The 14,101-nt window shown below is 39.5% G+C and overlaps 1 protein-coding gene across 1 annotated transcript; it reads right to left on the reverse strand.

Annotated features, from left to right (window-relative positions):
* Nucleotides 1-1,705: 1,705 nt before the first annotated feature.
* LOC141708676 (21 kDa protein) lies at nt 1,706-2,646 on the reverse strand. The gene has a single exon (XM_074512419.1). It carries the CDS (start codon nt 2,544-2,546, stop codon nt 1,953-1,955), a length of 594 nt encoding a protein of 197 aa, XP_074368520.1. The 5' UTR covers nt 2,547-2,646; the 3' UTR covers nt 1,706-1,952.
* Between the last annotated feature and the right edge of the window lie 11,455 nt (nt 2,647-14,101).

Raw genomic sequence — 14,101 nt, forward strand, 5'->3', positions numbered from 1 at the left:
CTCATATCTGATGTCTAGCTGATACTACTAAACTCATTGTTCAAGTCCCAAGAAATGTATTCCTCGGCTCCCCAACATATGTGGGTAAAAACTTTAATTCTAGTATTTCATTTATATTCAAACAAAAAATTTAACCAAACCCATCCTATCTCAAATTATACCTTAATTTCATAAAATTTTAACCCAAATTCTGATTTGAGCTAGCTACAATTTCTTCAACCGCACCGCAAACCGCAATGTAAAAAAGGTTTAAACCGCAATGTTAGGCTGCAGGGGAACAAAACACTAGCAGAAACATGGATGTATAGAATACAGTGCTTGAAAATTTGAAATATTACAAAGGTGTACAGAATGTCCTATTCAGTTTAAGACAAAAGTAGTCACAGGTTATCTTTGGACTAAGGCAAAGTTTAGGACAAATTAATTTTACAGAATTATAGTAAATTATATTCTAAAATTCATTTAAATTACATAAATTAAATCTAGACTACCATATATCTTTGCCGGACAGGCAGTCACTAATGTAGATTCTAGACTACCATAGGCAGCTTCCGAAAATACGTAAATGCTATTTAAATCTAAATTAAAAAGTTATCTCTTATTATGATAAGAATATCTCCAATACGCTTTTCAAACAAGCTCTTAAATCAAAATATAAGATTATGTCAAAAAATCAAACTCAAACAAACTCCTAGCTAGTGGCTCTTAAAAACCTTAATTAATAATCTTAAGAGCCTCTTTACACTCTTTTTTTAAAGATCTACCGGGAAGTTCTTAACTTCTTTTATTAAAACAATATTCACTTGCACATATTTCATTTCAAATATTTGTCATACACGATCTAAAACATTAATAAAATATAATTTAGAAAGCAAAACCAAAAGTATTGATTGAACTGATAAAAAAAAATCTATGTATCATATTATATACTCTATATTATATTTAGAGCCAAATAGTCGTATACGGTGATGTTTAAATCAAAATTAAGATGTTATTCCCTCTGTCCAACCATTTTTTTACCGTTTCTTTTTGAGATGTCATATCTATTTTTTTATATTTTAAAATTTACCAAAAATAGTCAAGGATCCCATCACTTTCACACTTTTCCTCCATTTTCACATTACTTTTACTTCACTATCTCATTTTAATATATTAAAAATCAATAGATCCTTAAACTTCACACCTTTTTTTCTCTTTTTCACTACTTTATACATATTTTTTAATAATTATGCTCAGATCAAACGTAAAAAATTGACGGAGGGAATACGCACAAACACCATTTATCCTCAGGGCTCATCGGACCCCACTTGTAATAAAGCATCATAGGACATATCAGGACATTTGGGAGCCGTCGGTAAAACATAAATCAAACTCATCCTTAAACTAGAAAAAATATGAACGGGTTTTCTAATGTGTGCCCAAGACCACACAATAAGCACTAACTCCCATGAGTTTGGTGGATTTTGATTGGTCCTCTAATCATAAATATTGATGAACCCCGTGCATTTACAATAACTCCACTAATCAAAATACATAAAACTCTTGGGAATTAGTGCTTATTGTATGCACTTGAGCACACATTAGAAATACCAAAATAAGAAATATGAAATCAACAAAGGCAAATAGTCCTTTAATTTTGGTTCCCTGGACTCGGATCCTGCCCGCTTATACTGTAGTCCGATTCTCGCAAACTGATACTGACGTACAACGAGTCTAATTATTTTTTTTTTAAAAAGTAATTTTTAACCTTGGTGTACATTACACTTCACTCCGGCTCACAAAAAGTGGCCGAAAGAACGGAAAACACAAAAGAAAACACAAAGACTTGTATTTTACATTACATTCTATTACATACACACATCCTCATTAATTATATAATATTTATATATAGTAAGACACTGTTTGCCTATAGTAGATCTGACAAAACTTGAAAAAGCCCACACCTCTAGGCTCTAGTGCTTATGCTTTGCGGCAAAGTTATTAACCAAAGCAAGAGCATTACTAGTAACACGTGCAACAGCAACTACTTGTGCCCTAACTGACTCCTTAATTTTCCCATCCAAACCCTTACCCGCAAACCCATCCATGCAAGTTGTTTCATCAGTAAGTGCAGCACTGACCCAAGTCTCCACATTACTCATTCTAAAAGTAAAGTCATTTCCTTTAGCCCGGCCCAAATTCTTCATTTCATCACACGATCTGCTGACCCGGTCCAAACTATCTGCCACTTCTTCCAAACAGTCATGTATGGCTGCGTATTGTCTTGCTTTAAGGCCTTTGAATTTGTTGAGTCTTTTCATGAATGTATGGGCCAGTTTGGTTTGTCTTAGGCTGACTTGTAAGGCTGTTGAAGCCAGCTCTTGTGGGTTGTTTTGGATGGTTTTTGCGTAGGCTGAGAGAGATTGTTCGCAGACTAATGGGTAGGTTGTGAGGGTGCAAGAGGTTTTGATGAATTTGTTTGCCGGTGCGGCGGCGGAGGATGCCGGTGAGGTGGTGTAGGTGAGGAAGAGGAGGAGGGCAGAGAAGAGAAGGGCTGATCTTGACATCTTTTTTTTGAGGAGGAGAGAAAATTGTGGTTAGGTATTTGGTGATGAGTGTGTGATGTGTTGGAAGTTGTAGATGTGAATGTTGCTACTTATAGAGAAAGAGTGTTTGTTTTATGTCTATAAGTAGGGTCGTTTGGCAATATATATGTACTGTTTTTAAGTGTGTTTATAACTTCTTCATATTTAGGGGTGGAGAAGAGAAGATTGCATACGTGTGTACAATTGTTTTTTTGTAATAAGAGAGGCCAGAGGGCAGAGGGTGATATGTACCACTAATCACGGAGAGCTACAATTTTTGGTCTTATCCTCCCTATAAATTATTTTATTTAAAGAAATGTTAGTTTTTAGTTCAGGTACACCTCAACTAATATGCAGAGATCGGTGTTACAGATTTTGGAAATCGGAACTATTCGGTTGAGGTACCGATTTATGATTTATCGGACGATTTTAAAAAAATCGGATGATTAATCGGCGATTTATCGGAAATCGGTCAAATTGGACAAATATTTTTGACCGATTTTTGAGCGATTTATTGGCGATTTTTGAAAAATCGGCCGATTTCTATAGCAGAGGCAGAAATTAACTTATCTTAATTTATAATTTTTAAATTAACTTAATATTTAAAAATATATATTTAAAAATTAAAATTTATTAAAAAGTGAAAAATTAAAATAAGTTGAAAAAAAATACGTTGTTACCAATATTCAACTTATCAGCTTATAAGTTATAAATTCGATTTATTAATTAGGTCGACAAACAGTTCGATATAAGTAACTTATAAATCTTTACATAAAAAAAGCCCTTAATAAATAGTGATTCCAACAGGAAGAGCAAATAACCGAACAAACCAACCCAGGACTATATAAAAAATAGACTAAAAAGTCTAACGCAGAGAAAAAAATAGTACGGAAGATTTAACAAAAGTAAACTATACAGTACTCGTATTGCTAGACTACTGCTAGTGCTACCGACATCGCCTACTAGCGTCCAGCGAACACAAAACCGTCTTAAGTCGGTGTAGTCTGAAACTAAATGTTAAAGAAAAAAATAAAAAATGGGGAAAATAGAGTAGCCAAGTCTGAACTCTGAAGTCGACTGATTAGAATATCACATTCGTATATTAATTTAGGGGTCGGTCATAAGAAAATAAGTGCCCTTGCTGTATGCCTATCACGAGGACGTGTACTAGGTCGCGGGGGCTAATTCGCCCGCAATTGTGATTTATGAATGAATGGGCTTTATGTCAATCAATGTGACTTTTAACTAATTATTTCCTTTTACCATTTTTTTTATCGTAGGTAATCCGCAGCCGCTACCCTTCGGGTGCGCTCTGGATAGGATGTCAGTGGGATTATGGTTAAAAAATTTAAAATATGTAGGACTCTCAAAAAATTCGAAAAATCTCCTATTTTGTTCAAAAAATTCGTATTCGATTTAAAATAAAGGGGATATTATCCGTACCTAAAATAAAGCGGATATTAGCCGTATTCGAATTCGACGATTGCGGATACGAATACTGATATAGACATATTCGTATCCGATAACATATGAATTCGAATAAATATATATGATTTAAAATTTATTATATTAAATTTATAGCGTGTGTATGTATGTGTGTATATATATATATATATTAAATATTATGTTTATACAAATTTTACAGACATATGTAAAAAAATCATATGAGTTCAAAATTTAAAGATAACAATTATATTGAAAAGAGAAATAATTTTAAAAAATTAAAAATATGATTAAATCACTTTAACTCTTATTTTAATTTTTTTAAATGAATTTTTAATTTTTACTAAAAATTTCAATTTTTTTTCAATTTTTAATATAAAAATAAAAATCTGATTGAAAATTTGATTCGGATCCGGATATTATCCGTATCCGGATAGTCTCAGTTGGATCCGGATTCAGATATTATTCTTTAAATATTTTCGAATTCGGATACGGATACGGATATAGGCAGATTCGTGTCCGAATTATCCGTTTAACAGCCCTAAAAACAGATATATTTGGTTTGGTTCGACCTGCCCTGTACCCGCCCCTAATAGTACTTGAATTTAATGTAGTTCAGATTTTAGAGGTGAAAATCGCACAAAATCGTACCGGATTTTATGACATGTATGACCTTTAATCGTAAATCGTTAATGTGATTGTGATTAAATGTGATGTTTTTAACCTTAATTTTGTGATTGTTGCATATGAATCTGTTGTCACAATCTGCGATTAATACATATAATATAAGTGTGTGCGAATAATAGAAAGCAACAAAAAGGATATGAAGGAGAAGTCCTCGAGTCCATACATATAATTGTCTCCTTAAAGCTATTACGGCCCTCACCGTATGTGTGAGTCGTTAGCCTCACAGGATAAAGCGAGAAGATGGCGATGTTATGTGAATAACATCTTCGGTGAACTAGAACAGAGCAAGAAACTATCACCGGAACAGAGAGAGAGAGAGTAGGGTTTGTGTTTAGGAGGTGACTGTGTGTTGTATGTCTAATGAATGTGCGAGTCTTATAGCTGTCTCCTTAAAGCTATTACGGCCCTCACCGTATGTGCGAGTCGTTAGCTTCCCAGGATAAAACGAGAAGATGGCGATGTTATGTGAATAACACCATCGGCGAACTAGAACGGAGCATGAAACTATCACCGGAACACCGGAACACAGAGAGAGTAGGGTTTGTGTTTAGGAAGTGACAGTGTCTTGTATGTCGAACTAATGTGTGAGTCGTATAACTGTCTCCTTAAAGCTATTACAGCCCTCACCGTATGTGCGAGTCGTTAGCCACCCAGGATAAAACGAGAAGACGACGATTGTTATGGATAAAAAAACCAAGGTTATTACTTGCTGTATTTAATACTAAGATTCGGGAGCTCAAGGCCTTTAATGGCTGCTCTCGTGTTTCGTGACTCAATCTGCCTTTACGAGATGCCTACGTACCTTGCTGATTGCCAAGGATCAAGCCAAAAAACGTAGTTCTGATTGGTGGGGGTGAGACCCCTTATATAGATGTTGGGAGTCCTTGAATTGGACTTGGTATAGGAGACTTGGTGGGCAAGTCTCATAATTAGAATGGACTTTGGAGTCCTAGATAGTAGGAAACTGATCCCTTATCCTTTTAGGTCCCCTTGAGGCTTATCTATAAGGATTTATATCCTTATCAGGACTCTTCTCAACAGCTGATTTTTCCCTTATTAATTAATTACGAAATTAATTAATAATCAGGGCTTTTGGGCCTTTTTTATTACACCAGGCCTGATCTGGTCCATCAGGCTTAACCTTTCTGGTCTGAATATCATACATCTTCTTATTGGGTCCAGCAGCCCATTATTAATAAAATCAGGATTTATTTATCCCTATCATTTGCCCCCCAACTTTTGGGAAACATTGATTAGGTTTCGCAGAAGTTAAGTTTATTCATTCCCTTACAGGGTTTCGTTCTTGCGTAAAGTGTGGAGCGACCTACACGTTTACAACGAATTTTTCCTTTTATTCAGGAATTATTTTGATTTCCAGGAATTTTTCCCTTATTTCCGGGATTTTTCCCTAATTTCTGGATTTTTCCCTAATTTTTCTGGGATTTTTCCTTATTTTCTGGAATTTTCCCTAATTTTTCTGGGATTTTTCCTTATTTTCTGGAATTTTCCCTAATTTTTCTGGGATTTTTCCTTATTTTCTGGATTTTCCCTAATTTTTCTGGGATTTTTCCCTAATTTTCTGGGATTTTCCCTAATTTTCTGGGATTTTTTCCCTAATTTTCTGGGATTTTCCCTAATTTTCTGGATTTTCCCCTAATTTTCCGGGATTTTCCCCTAATTTTCTGGAATTTTTCCTAATTTTCTGGATTTTCCCTAATTTTCTGGGATTTTTCCCTAATTTTCTGGGATTTTCCCAAATTTTCTGGGATTTTCCCTAATTTTCTGGGATTTTTCCTAATTTTCTGGATTTTTCCCTAATTTTCTGGGATTTTTCCCTAATTTTCTGGGATTTTCCCAAATTTTCTGGGATTTTCCCTAATTTTCTGGGATTTTTTCCCTAATTTTCCGGGATTTTCCCCTAATTTTCTGGAATTTTTCCTAATTTTCTGGATTTTTCCTATTTCCAGCCCTTTTTCGACCAGGATCCTAGTCGAAATTTCGACCAGGATCCTAGTCGAAAATAGGGGTCAGCCTTGCCATCCTGGTCGAAGGATTTCGACTAGGATCCACGACCTGGAATTCGACCAGGATCCTAGTCGAAATTTCGACCAGGATCCTAGTCGAAAATAGGGGTCAGCCTTGCCATCCTGGTCGAAGGATTTCGACTAGGATCCACGACCTGGAATTCGACCAGGATCCTAGTCGAAATTTCGACCAGAATTCTGCTCGATTTTTTTTTTTTTTTTTTTTTTTTTTTCGGTTCTCTTGATTCCTAGTCGAAGGATGTCGACTAGGATTCACGACCTGGATGTCGACTAGGATCCTAGTCGAACCTTCGACCTGGATCTAGGTCGAAAATTTGTCCTTTTCCTTGAAAAATATCGTGCCTGATTTGGGAATTCGACCTCAATCCTGGTCTTATTTTCCTGGATTTCGACCTCAATCCTGATCTTTTTTACCCGTAATTTTCGGGTGTCTGTTCGAAAGAATTCGAATAGGATTCACGACCTCAAATTCGACCTCAATCCTGGTCTTTATTGAGCTTCTTCTTTATTCAACTTGGAATGGGCCTTACTTGGGCCTTCTCTTTTTTCAAATCCTAATTGGATTTGGGCTTTGATTTGGGCTTGTATCCTTTCAAATCTTAATTGGACTTGGGCCTCTATTTTTCCAAATCCTAATTGGATTTGGGCCTTTTATCTGGCCTCTTCCTAATTATAATTGGACTTTAATATATTTAAATACCTCCTTTAGAATTCTCTAGAATTATTGGGAATATTCTTGAATTTTTCTTCCCTGTTCATTTATTTCCTTTAGAATTTCTTGGAGTATTCTGGAACGTTCCACTTCGGGCCTTTCTTCTTTGGGCTTTTAAACTTACTGGGCTTTTTGTCCCTTAAGACTATCGATTTGTGTTTAGCCTCAACCAGGCTTTTCTGATCGTTTTCTAGTAAACGTTCTATTCTTCATGAAACTTGTTTTCGTGGATGTCCTAGTCTTCACGAAATTTGTTCTCATGGACTCTTTAGCCTTCGCGGAACTTGTTCTCATGGACCCTTTAGTCTTCGCGGAACTTGTTCTCATCGGGCGCCTAATTTTTCAAGAATTCTCAAGGAATTTCATAGGAGTTCCACCAGAAAACCTTTAGGAGGGTCTGGATCAACCCTACATAGGTTCCCGTCGGCTATGAGGCCTTCATGTGGCCCGGTCGGCGAATTCTGCTCTTTTTGGACGTTTGGCCCTTTTTCTAGTGAGCGTTATGTACTTGTTCTCGTGAACATTCTATTCTTCACGAAACTTATTTTCCTCTGTGAAGGTTCTAGTCGGCCTAATCCTTCCTTGTGGAGGGCTAGGCGTTACTGACTCTTGGTAGCCGTGAGCGTCTTACTCTTCGTGAAACTTATCTCCCTTCGTAAGGGTTCTAGTCTTTACGAAACTTGTTTTCGTGGAAGTTCTTGTCTTCATTAGGAGCATCCCTTGGCTCTAGTTCATGGTTTTCTTGGAACCTTCTTTTAGGGGCCATCCCTATTAGTTCAGGACGTCTCTAGACGTTCCTTTGAGGACATCCTAGTCGGCCTAACCCTCTATGTGGAGGAGTCAGCTTCAAGGACTCTTGGTCGGCCATAGAGACCAAGCCCTTGAGGCCCTTGGTCGGCCGTAACCTTAATGTCTAGAGCTTCTTGGCCCTTCGGGATCCTATTTCATGGAAGTTCTTGAACTTCAATATTCTCAATATCAATTCGTGGATTTGACTTCTCTCTTTTTTATTCGAGGGAGTGCCTTGCCGGGTGGGGACCTCATCCAAGGAACCTTGTTAAAGTTGGCCTAACCCCTCTTATCTTTCCATTGGTTAAGTTTGTTCCAATTAGGCGAACAGCTTCCTGAGGCGGGGATGTGCGGGGCTCATGCCTTGTATTTGGTACATCTATTCTTTTTAGAACTTTCAGTACTTCACAAATTAAAGGAGGAGCTTGGCTGGCTTAGGGCATCCCTTGGAGGCCGGTCTGGCGGAGCCCTTTCTAAGGGATCTCCAGTTGGTCAGGCTTTCTCTTGAGGCTGATCAGCCTTCTTTGGTAGGCTGGAGTTTGTAATGTGGACTCCAATTGACCATATACATTTTGTGAAGTTAGATTTCTAATATCTTTTTCTTATTAGGCCAACGCCTACTTCGCAGCTTCTTTCACTAGGAGTGCAAAATGAAGGAGTGAGCACATGGCCTTGGAGGCATTGATGAAGAAACTTGAGAGAAAGTTTTAGGACTGGGATTCTAGAGCTCTCTTAGCGTTTATCGACGGTCAGAAGACTTATTCAAGATGATGGACACCCATGATGATGCGTTAATATGTCCATTGGCTCTGTTCATAGCTCTTACCCGGATATGGTAAATTTGCGGGGCTTTCCTAGCCTTTGGGTTGTTTCTGAGGTTACCATTATTGGCCAATCATCTGATTTTGGACTATAGATTGTCCTTCAGTGTTTAGGCCTTGCATGGCTTTGTTTGTCGTGTGTGGCTTTTATCTACTTACGGTCCTTTATGGACTTGAACATCTTCAGTATGTAACCTAATTGTTCATCATGACTTGATTTCTGATCCTTCAGGATCTCATGCATTTGTAGTTTGATTTCATATTCGTCTTTTATTTTTGATACTTTGGTCCTTCGGGAATTTTATTCATTGGATGCTCGTACACTGGTCGACCTTATTCCTCCATTTACTACTAAGTACCACGAACATGTCTTTCATGTCCTGAACATATTAAACCTTCAGCTTCGAAACGCGCCAGGTATGAGGCACTTTGTCACTGCTCAGGGTTTCCGACTTGTAGGATCCTCGTCCTCATGTTTTCTTGACCTTATACGGTCTTTCCCAGTTAGGGATTAGCATTTCTTTCTCTTCAACTCCCGAAGCCTCAATCTTTCTTAAGATCAAGCCTCTTTGGTAAAAGAACCTTTCTTTAACCCTTAGGTTGTAATAGAATGAAGCCTTTTTCTGATATTCTACTATCTTTGCATGTGCCTCATCTCGCACTTCATCAATTAGATCCAGGGCTAACCTCTGCCCTTCCTCATTTTCTACAGCATTGAAAGTCTGAATCCTTGGAGAGGAATACGATATCTCCACGGGAACTACTGCTTCTGCCCCATATGCCAACATGAAAGGAGTTGCTCCTGTTGTGACTCTACAGGTAGTCCTATAGGCCCATAATATTGGAAGTATCTCATCCACCCAATTATTTCTTGACTTCTCGATCCTCTTTTTTAGTCCATCCATGATTATCCGATTTGCTACCTCTGCTTGCCCATTGGCTTGCGGGTGAGCCACAGAGGTGACTCGTAACTCAATTTCATTTTCTTCACAATACTTCTTGAATTCCTCATTGTTGAATTGTGTTCCATTGTCAGTGACGGGGATACGGGGAATTCCATATCGGCACATAATGTTTTCCCACAGGAATTGTGCAACCTGCTTAGTTATGATTTTGGCCAAAGGTTTGGCTTCGATCCACTTGGTGAAATAATCAATGGCTACAATCAGAAACTTCCTTTGTGCTGTGGCCATAGGAAAAGGCCCTAGAATTTCCATCCCCCACATAGCAAAGGGAATAGGTGAGTTGATAGAGGTCAGCATCTCGGGGGGTTGTCTGGCGACTGGTGCATGCTTCTGACAGCGATCACACTTCTTTACATATTCTTTGGCATCAGCCATCATTTCTGGCCAATAGAAGCCTATACGGGTTATCTTATGAGCCAAGGCCCTGCCCCCCAAGTGTTGCCCACAAATACCTCCATGCACTTCCTCAAGAGCTAAGCGTGCCTCATCGGGCCTGAGACACCTCAAGTAAGGAACCACGAAAGATCTTTTATATAGAATCCCATCTATCAAAGAGTACCTTAGTGCTCGAACAGTTAACTTTCGTGCCTCAATTGCATCGCTTGGCAACCAACCGGTCTGAATGTGAGCCTTGATGGGATCAATCCATGACGTCCCCAAGCCTACGGGAGCCACAAGCTTAACATCTATGCTTCGTGTCTTCAAAACACGGAAGTACACACTTCCTGAACTTTCTTCAATCTCAGATAAGGCAAACTTTGATAGCGCATCTGCTTTAGCATTTTCTTCCCTTGGAATGTGTTCAACATGGCATTCATTAAATTGGGTCATCACAGCCCTTACTAGGCGAACATACTTAGCCATCGTATCATCCCTTGCCTCAAATTCTCCCTTTACCTGGGATATGATCAACTTCGAGTCTCCAAGGACCTTTAAGTTTTTAACTCTAAGTGTCCCAGCTAGACCAAGGCCAGCAATCAGGGCTTCATACTCTACCTCATTGTTTGTGGTTGGGAAGTCTAGCTTCATGGCATACTCAATTAAGAACCCGTCAGGGCTTTGCAAAACCAACCCTGCTCCACTGGAGTTTGTTTTTGATGCTCCATCAAAATAGAGAACCCAATATTCTTTATCATCCTTCTCTTTGCTTTCATTATCAACTCCCTTGTCTTGAGGTATGGTATCTTCCTGCCCCTCGACTTCTTGGTTGGGTATGGTACATTCCACCACGAAGTCAGCTAGTGCCTGGGCTTTTATGGCCGTACGTGGCTTATACTTGAGATCGAACTCTCCCAACTCTATTGCCCACTTAATCAGTCTCCCACTTGCCTTGGGACTGTGAATGATATTTCTCAGTGGCTGATTTGTTAGCACTTCAATTTGGTGAGCTTGAAAATAAGGACGCAGCTTTCTTGAAGCCATTACCAAGGCTAAAGCAAATTTCTCAATGGCTGAATAATTCAACTCAGCACCATGCAAAATTTTGCTGACATAGTATACGGGTTTCTGGACTTTCAGTTCCTCCTTAACCAACACGGCGCTCAAGGCGCTCTCTGAAACAGCCAAGTACAAGAATAAAACTTCATTCAGAACTGGCTTGGCCAACAACGGGGCTTGGCCCATATACTTCTTTAACTCTTCAAATGCCTTCTGATTTTCCTCACTCCATACAAAGTCTTTGATGTTCTTTAGTGACTTGAAAAATGACAAGCATTTGTCTCCTGACTTGGAGATGAATCGTCCTAACGCAGCAACCCTTCCTGTGAGTTTCTGAACATCCTTGACAGTTTTGGGGGGTTCCATGTCCAGGATTGCCTTTATTTTATCGGGGTTTGCCTCAATTCCCCTCTTCGAGACCATCAATCCCAAGAATTTTCCAGATCCTACTCCGAAAGCACACTTCGTCGGATTCAACATCATCTTGTGGTACCTCAGGACCTCAAAAGCTTCCCTTAAATGGGCTATATGATCAGTCTTTACTAGACTCTTGACTAACATGTCATCAACATAGACTTCCATAGTCTTACCAATAAGATCCTTAAAAATTCTATTTACCAACCTTTGATAGGTGGCTCCTGCATTCTTGAGACCAAACGCCATAACAAGATAACAATAAACACCAAAGTCAGTGATAAATGATACCTTTGGAATGTCATCCCTATGCATTTTGATCTGGTTGTATCCGCTAAATCCATCCATGAAACTCAGCATCTCATGTCCAGCAGTGGCATCAATCAAAGTATCAATCCTAGGCAGCGGAAAACAGTCTTTGGGGCATGCATCATTCAGATCAGTGAAGTCTATACACATCCTCCACTTTCCATTAGCCTTCTTCACCATTACAGGGTTGGCTAACCACTCCGGAAATTGGATCTCCTCAATGAAACCAGCCTCTAAGAGCTTTTCTACTTCCTGTTTTATAGCCTCTTGTCTTTCCGGGGCAAAATTTCTTTTCTTTTGCTTCACTGTCTTCCGGCTTGGATCCACGTTTAGCTTGTGAGTAATTAACTCCGGGTCTATGCCTGGCATATCAGCTGCTGACCATGCAAACACATCACTATTTTCTTGCAAAAATTTCACTAACTTCCCTTTAAGGGGCTCCTCTAATGTGGCTCCAATGAAAGTCGTCCTCTCAGGATTCTCGGGGTATAAAGGAACCGAAACCAATTCTTCTGCTGGCCTTCCTCTATTCTCATCATTTTCTCGAACATCCATATCTTCAATAGGAAGAACCTGCCCCCCGACTCCATCTGCCCTCAAAGAGGCCACATAACAGCTTCTAGCCATTTTTTGATCTCCTCTCTCTTCTCCAATCCCGTTTCGGGTGGGAAACTTCATGACTGAATGGTAGGAAGAGGGGACTGCCTTGAAGGCATGTATCCCTGTTCTCCCCATGATAGCATTATAAGTTGAACTAGCCTTTACCACTACGAAATCCAGCATCTGCGTTGCTTGCCTTGGCTCCGTACCTATGGTGGTTGGCAACTTGATTATCCCTTCCACAGGACATTCTACTCCAGCAAATCCATATATCGGCATGTCGGTTGGTGTTAACTGGGAGTCGTTATACCCCATCCTTAGAAAGGTGTCGTGGAGCAAGATATCCACAGAAGCACCATTATCCACAAGGACCCTCTTAACCGGGCTATTTCCTATTATTGGTGTTATGACCAACGGGTCGTCATGGGGAAACTTCACACCCTCTAGGTCGGAATCATCAAAAGCCAATGTTACTTCTGTCCTGGCCCTCTTCGGGGCTTCTCCAACAATATGCATAACCTCTCTAGTATATGCCTTTCTGGAATTTTTGGACAATCCAGCAGCAGTTGGACCTCCAAAGATCGTGTTTATCACAGGCCCTCGAGGTCTCGGCCCTCCATAAATGGTGTTTATAACTGGTCCTCTAGGCTGGGGGTTTCGCCCCTGATCGTCTTGGTTCCTCCTACGATCTTCAAAGTTCTTCCTTCCATTATTATTTCTGTCCCCTGCATCTCCAGTATACTTGTTCAATCTTCCTTTTCGAATCAAAAACTCAATTTCATCTTTCAATTGCCTACACTCATCGGTGTCATGGCCAACATCTTTGTGAAACCTACAATACTTGCCCTTATCTAGCTTGGCGGGATCAGCCTTCAAGGGCTTAGGCCAGCGAATATCTCTGTCTTTCTCAATCTCCATCAAAATCTGACTTCTGGGAGCATTCAGCTTAGCGTATTCAGTGAACTTTTGCCCAGGTCCTCCCTTCTTGGGGGTTGAATCAGGGTTTTGTTCGGTTCTAGGATATTTGTCCTTAGCAATATACTCCAAATCAGTTTTTCGTTTCTTGCCTCCAGTGGGCTCATTACTTACTACGGTCTTCCTCATACTTTCTTCAACCTTGAAATACTTTCCTGCCCTCTCTTGGAGCTGCAACATGCTCTCAGGGGGTCGTTTGGCCAAAGACATCTTGAAAAACTCATCCCTAGTTCCTTGTTGCAGTGCTATCATGGCTACCTTATCATCAAGGTCTGGGACTTTTAAAGCCTCCTTTGTAAAACAATTCAGGTAATCTCTTAAGGATTCCTTAGCTCCCTGC

This window comes from Apium graveolens, chromosome 2 (genome assembly GCF_009905375.1).
Source record: "Apium graveolens cultivar Ventura chromosome 2, ASM990537v1, whole genome shotgun sequence".
Classification (NCBI taxonomy): Eukaryota; Viridiplantae; Streptophyta; class Magnoliopsida; order Apiales; family Apiaceae; genus Apium; species Apium graveolens.

Coding starts and splice junctions, on each gene's coding strand:
- LOC141708676 (XM_074512419.1), bottom strand. CDS start 2,546: ATGTCAAGATCAGCCCTTCTCTTCTCTGCCCTCCTCCTCTTCCTCACC.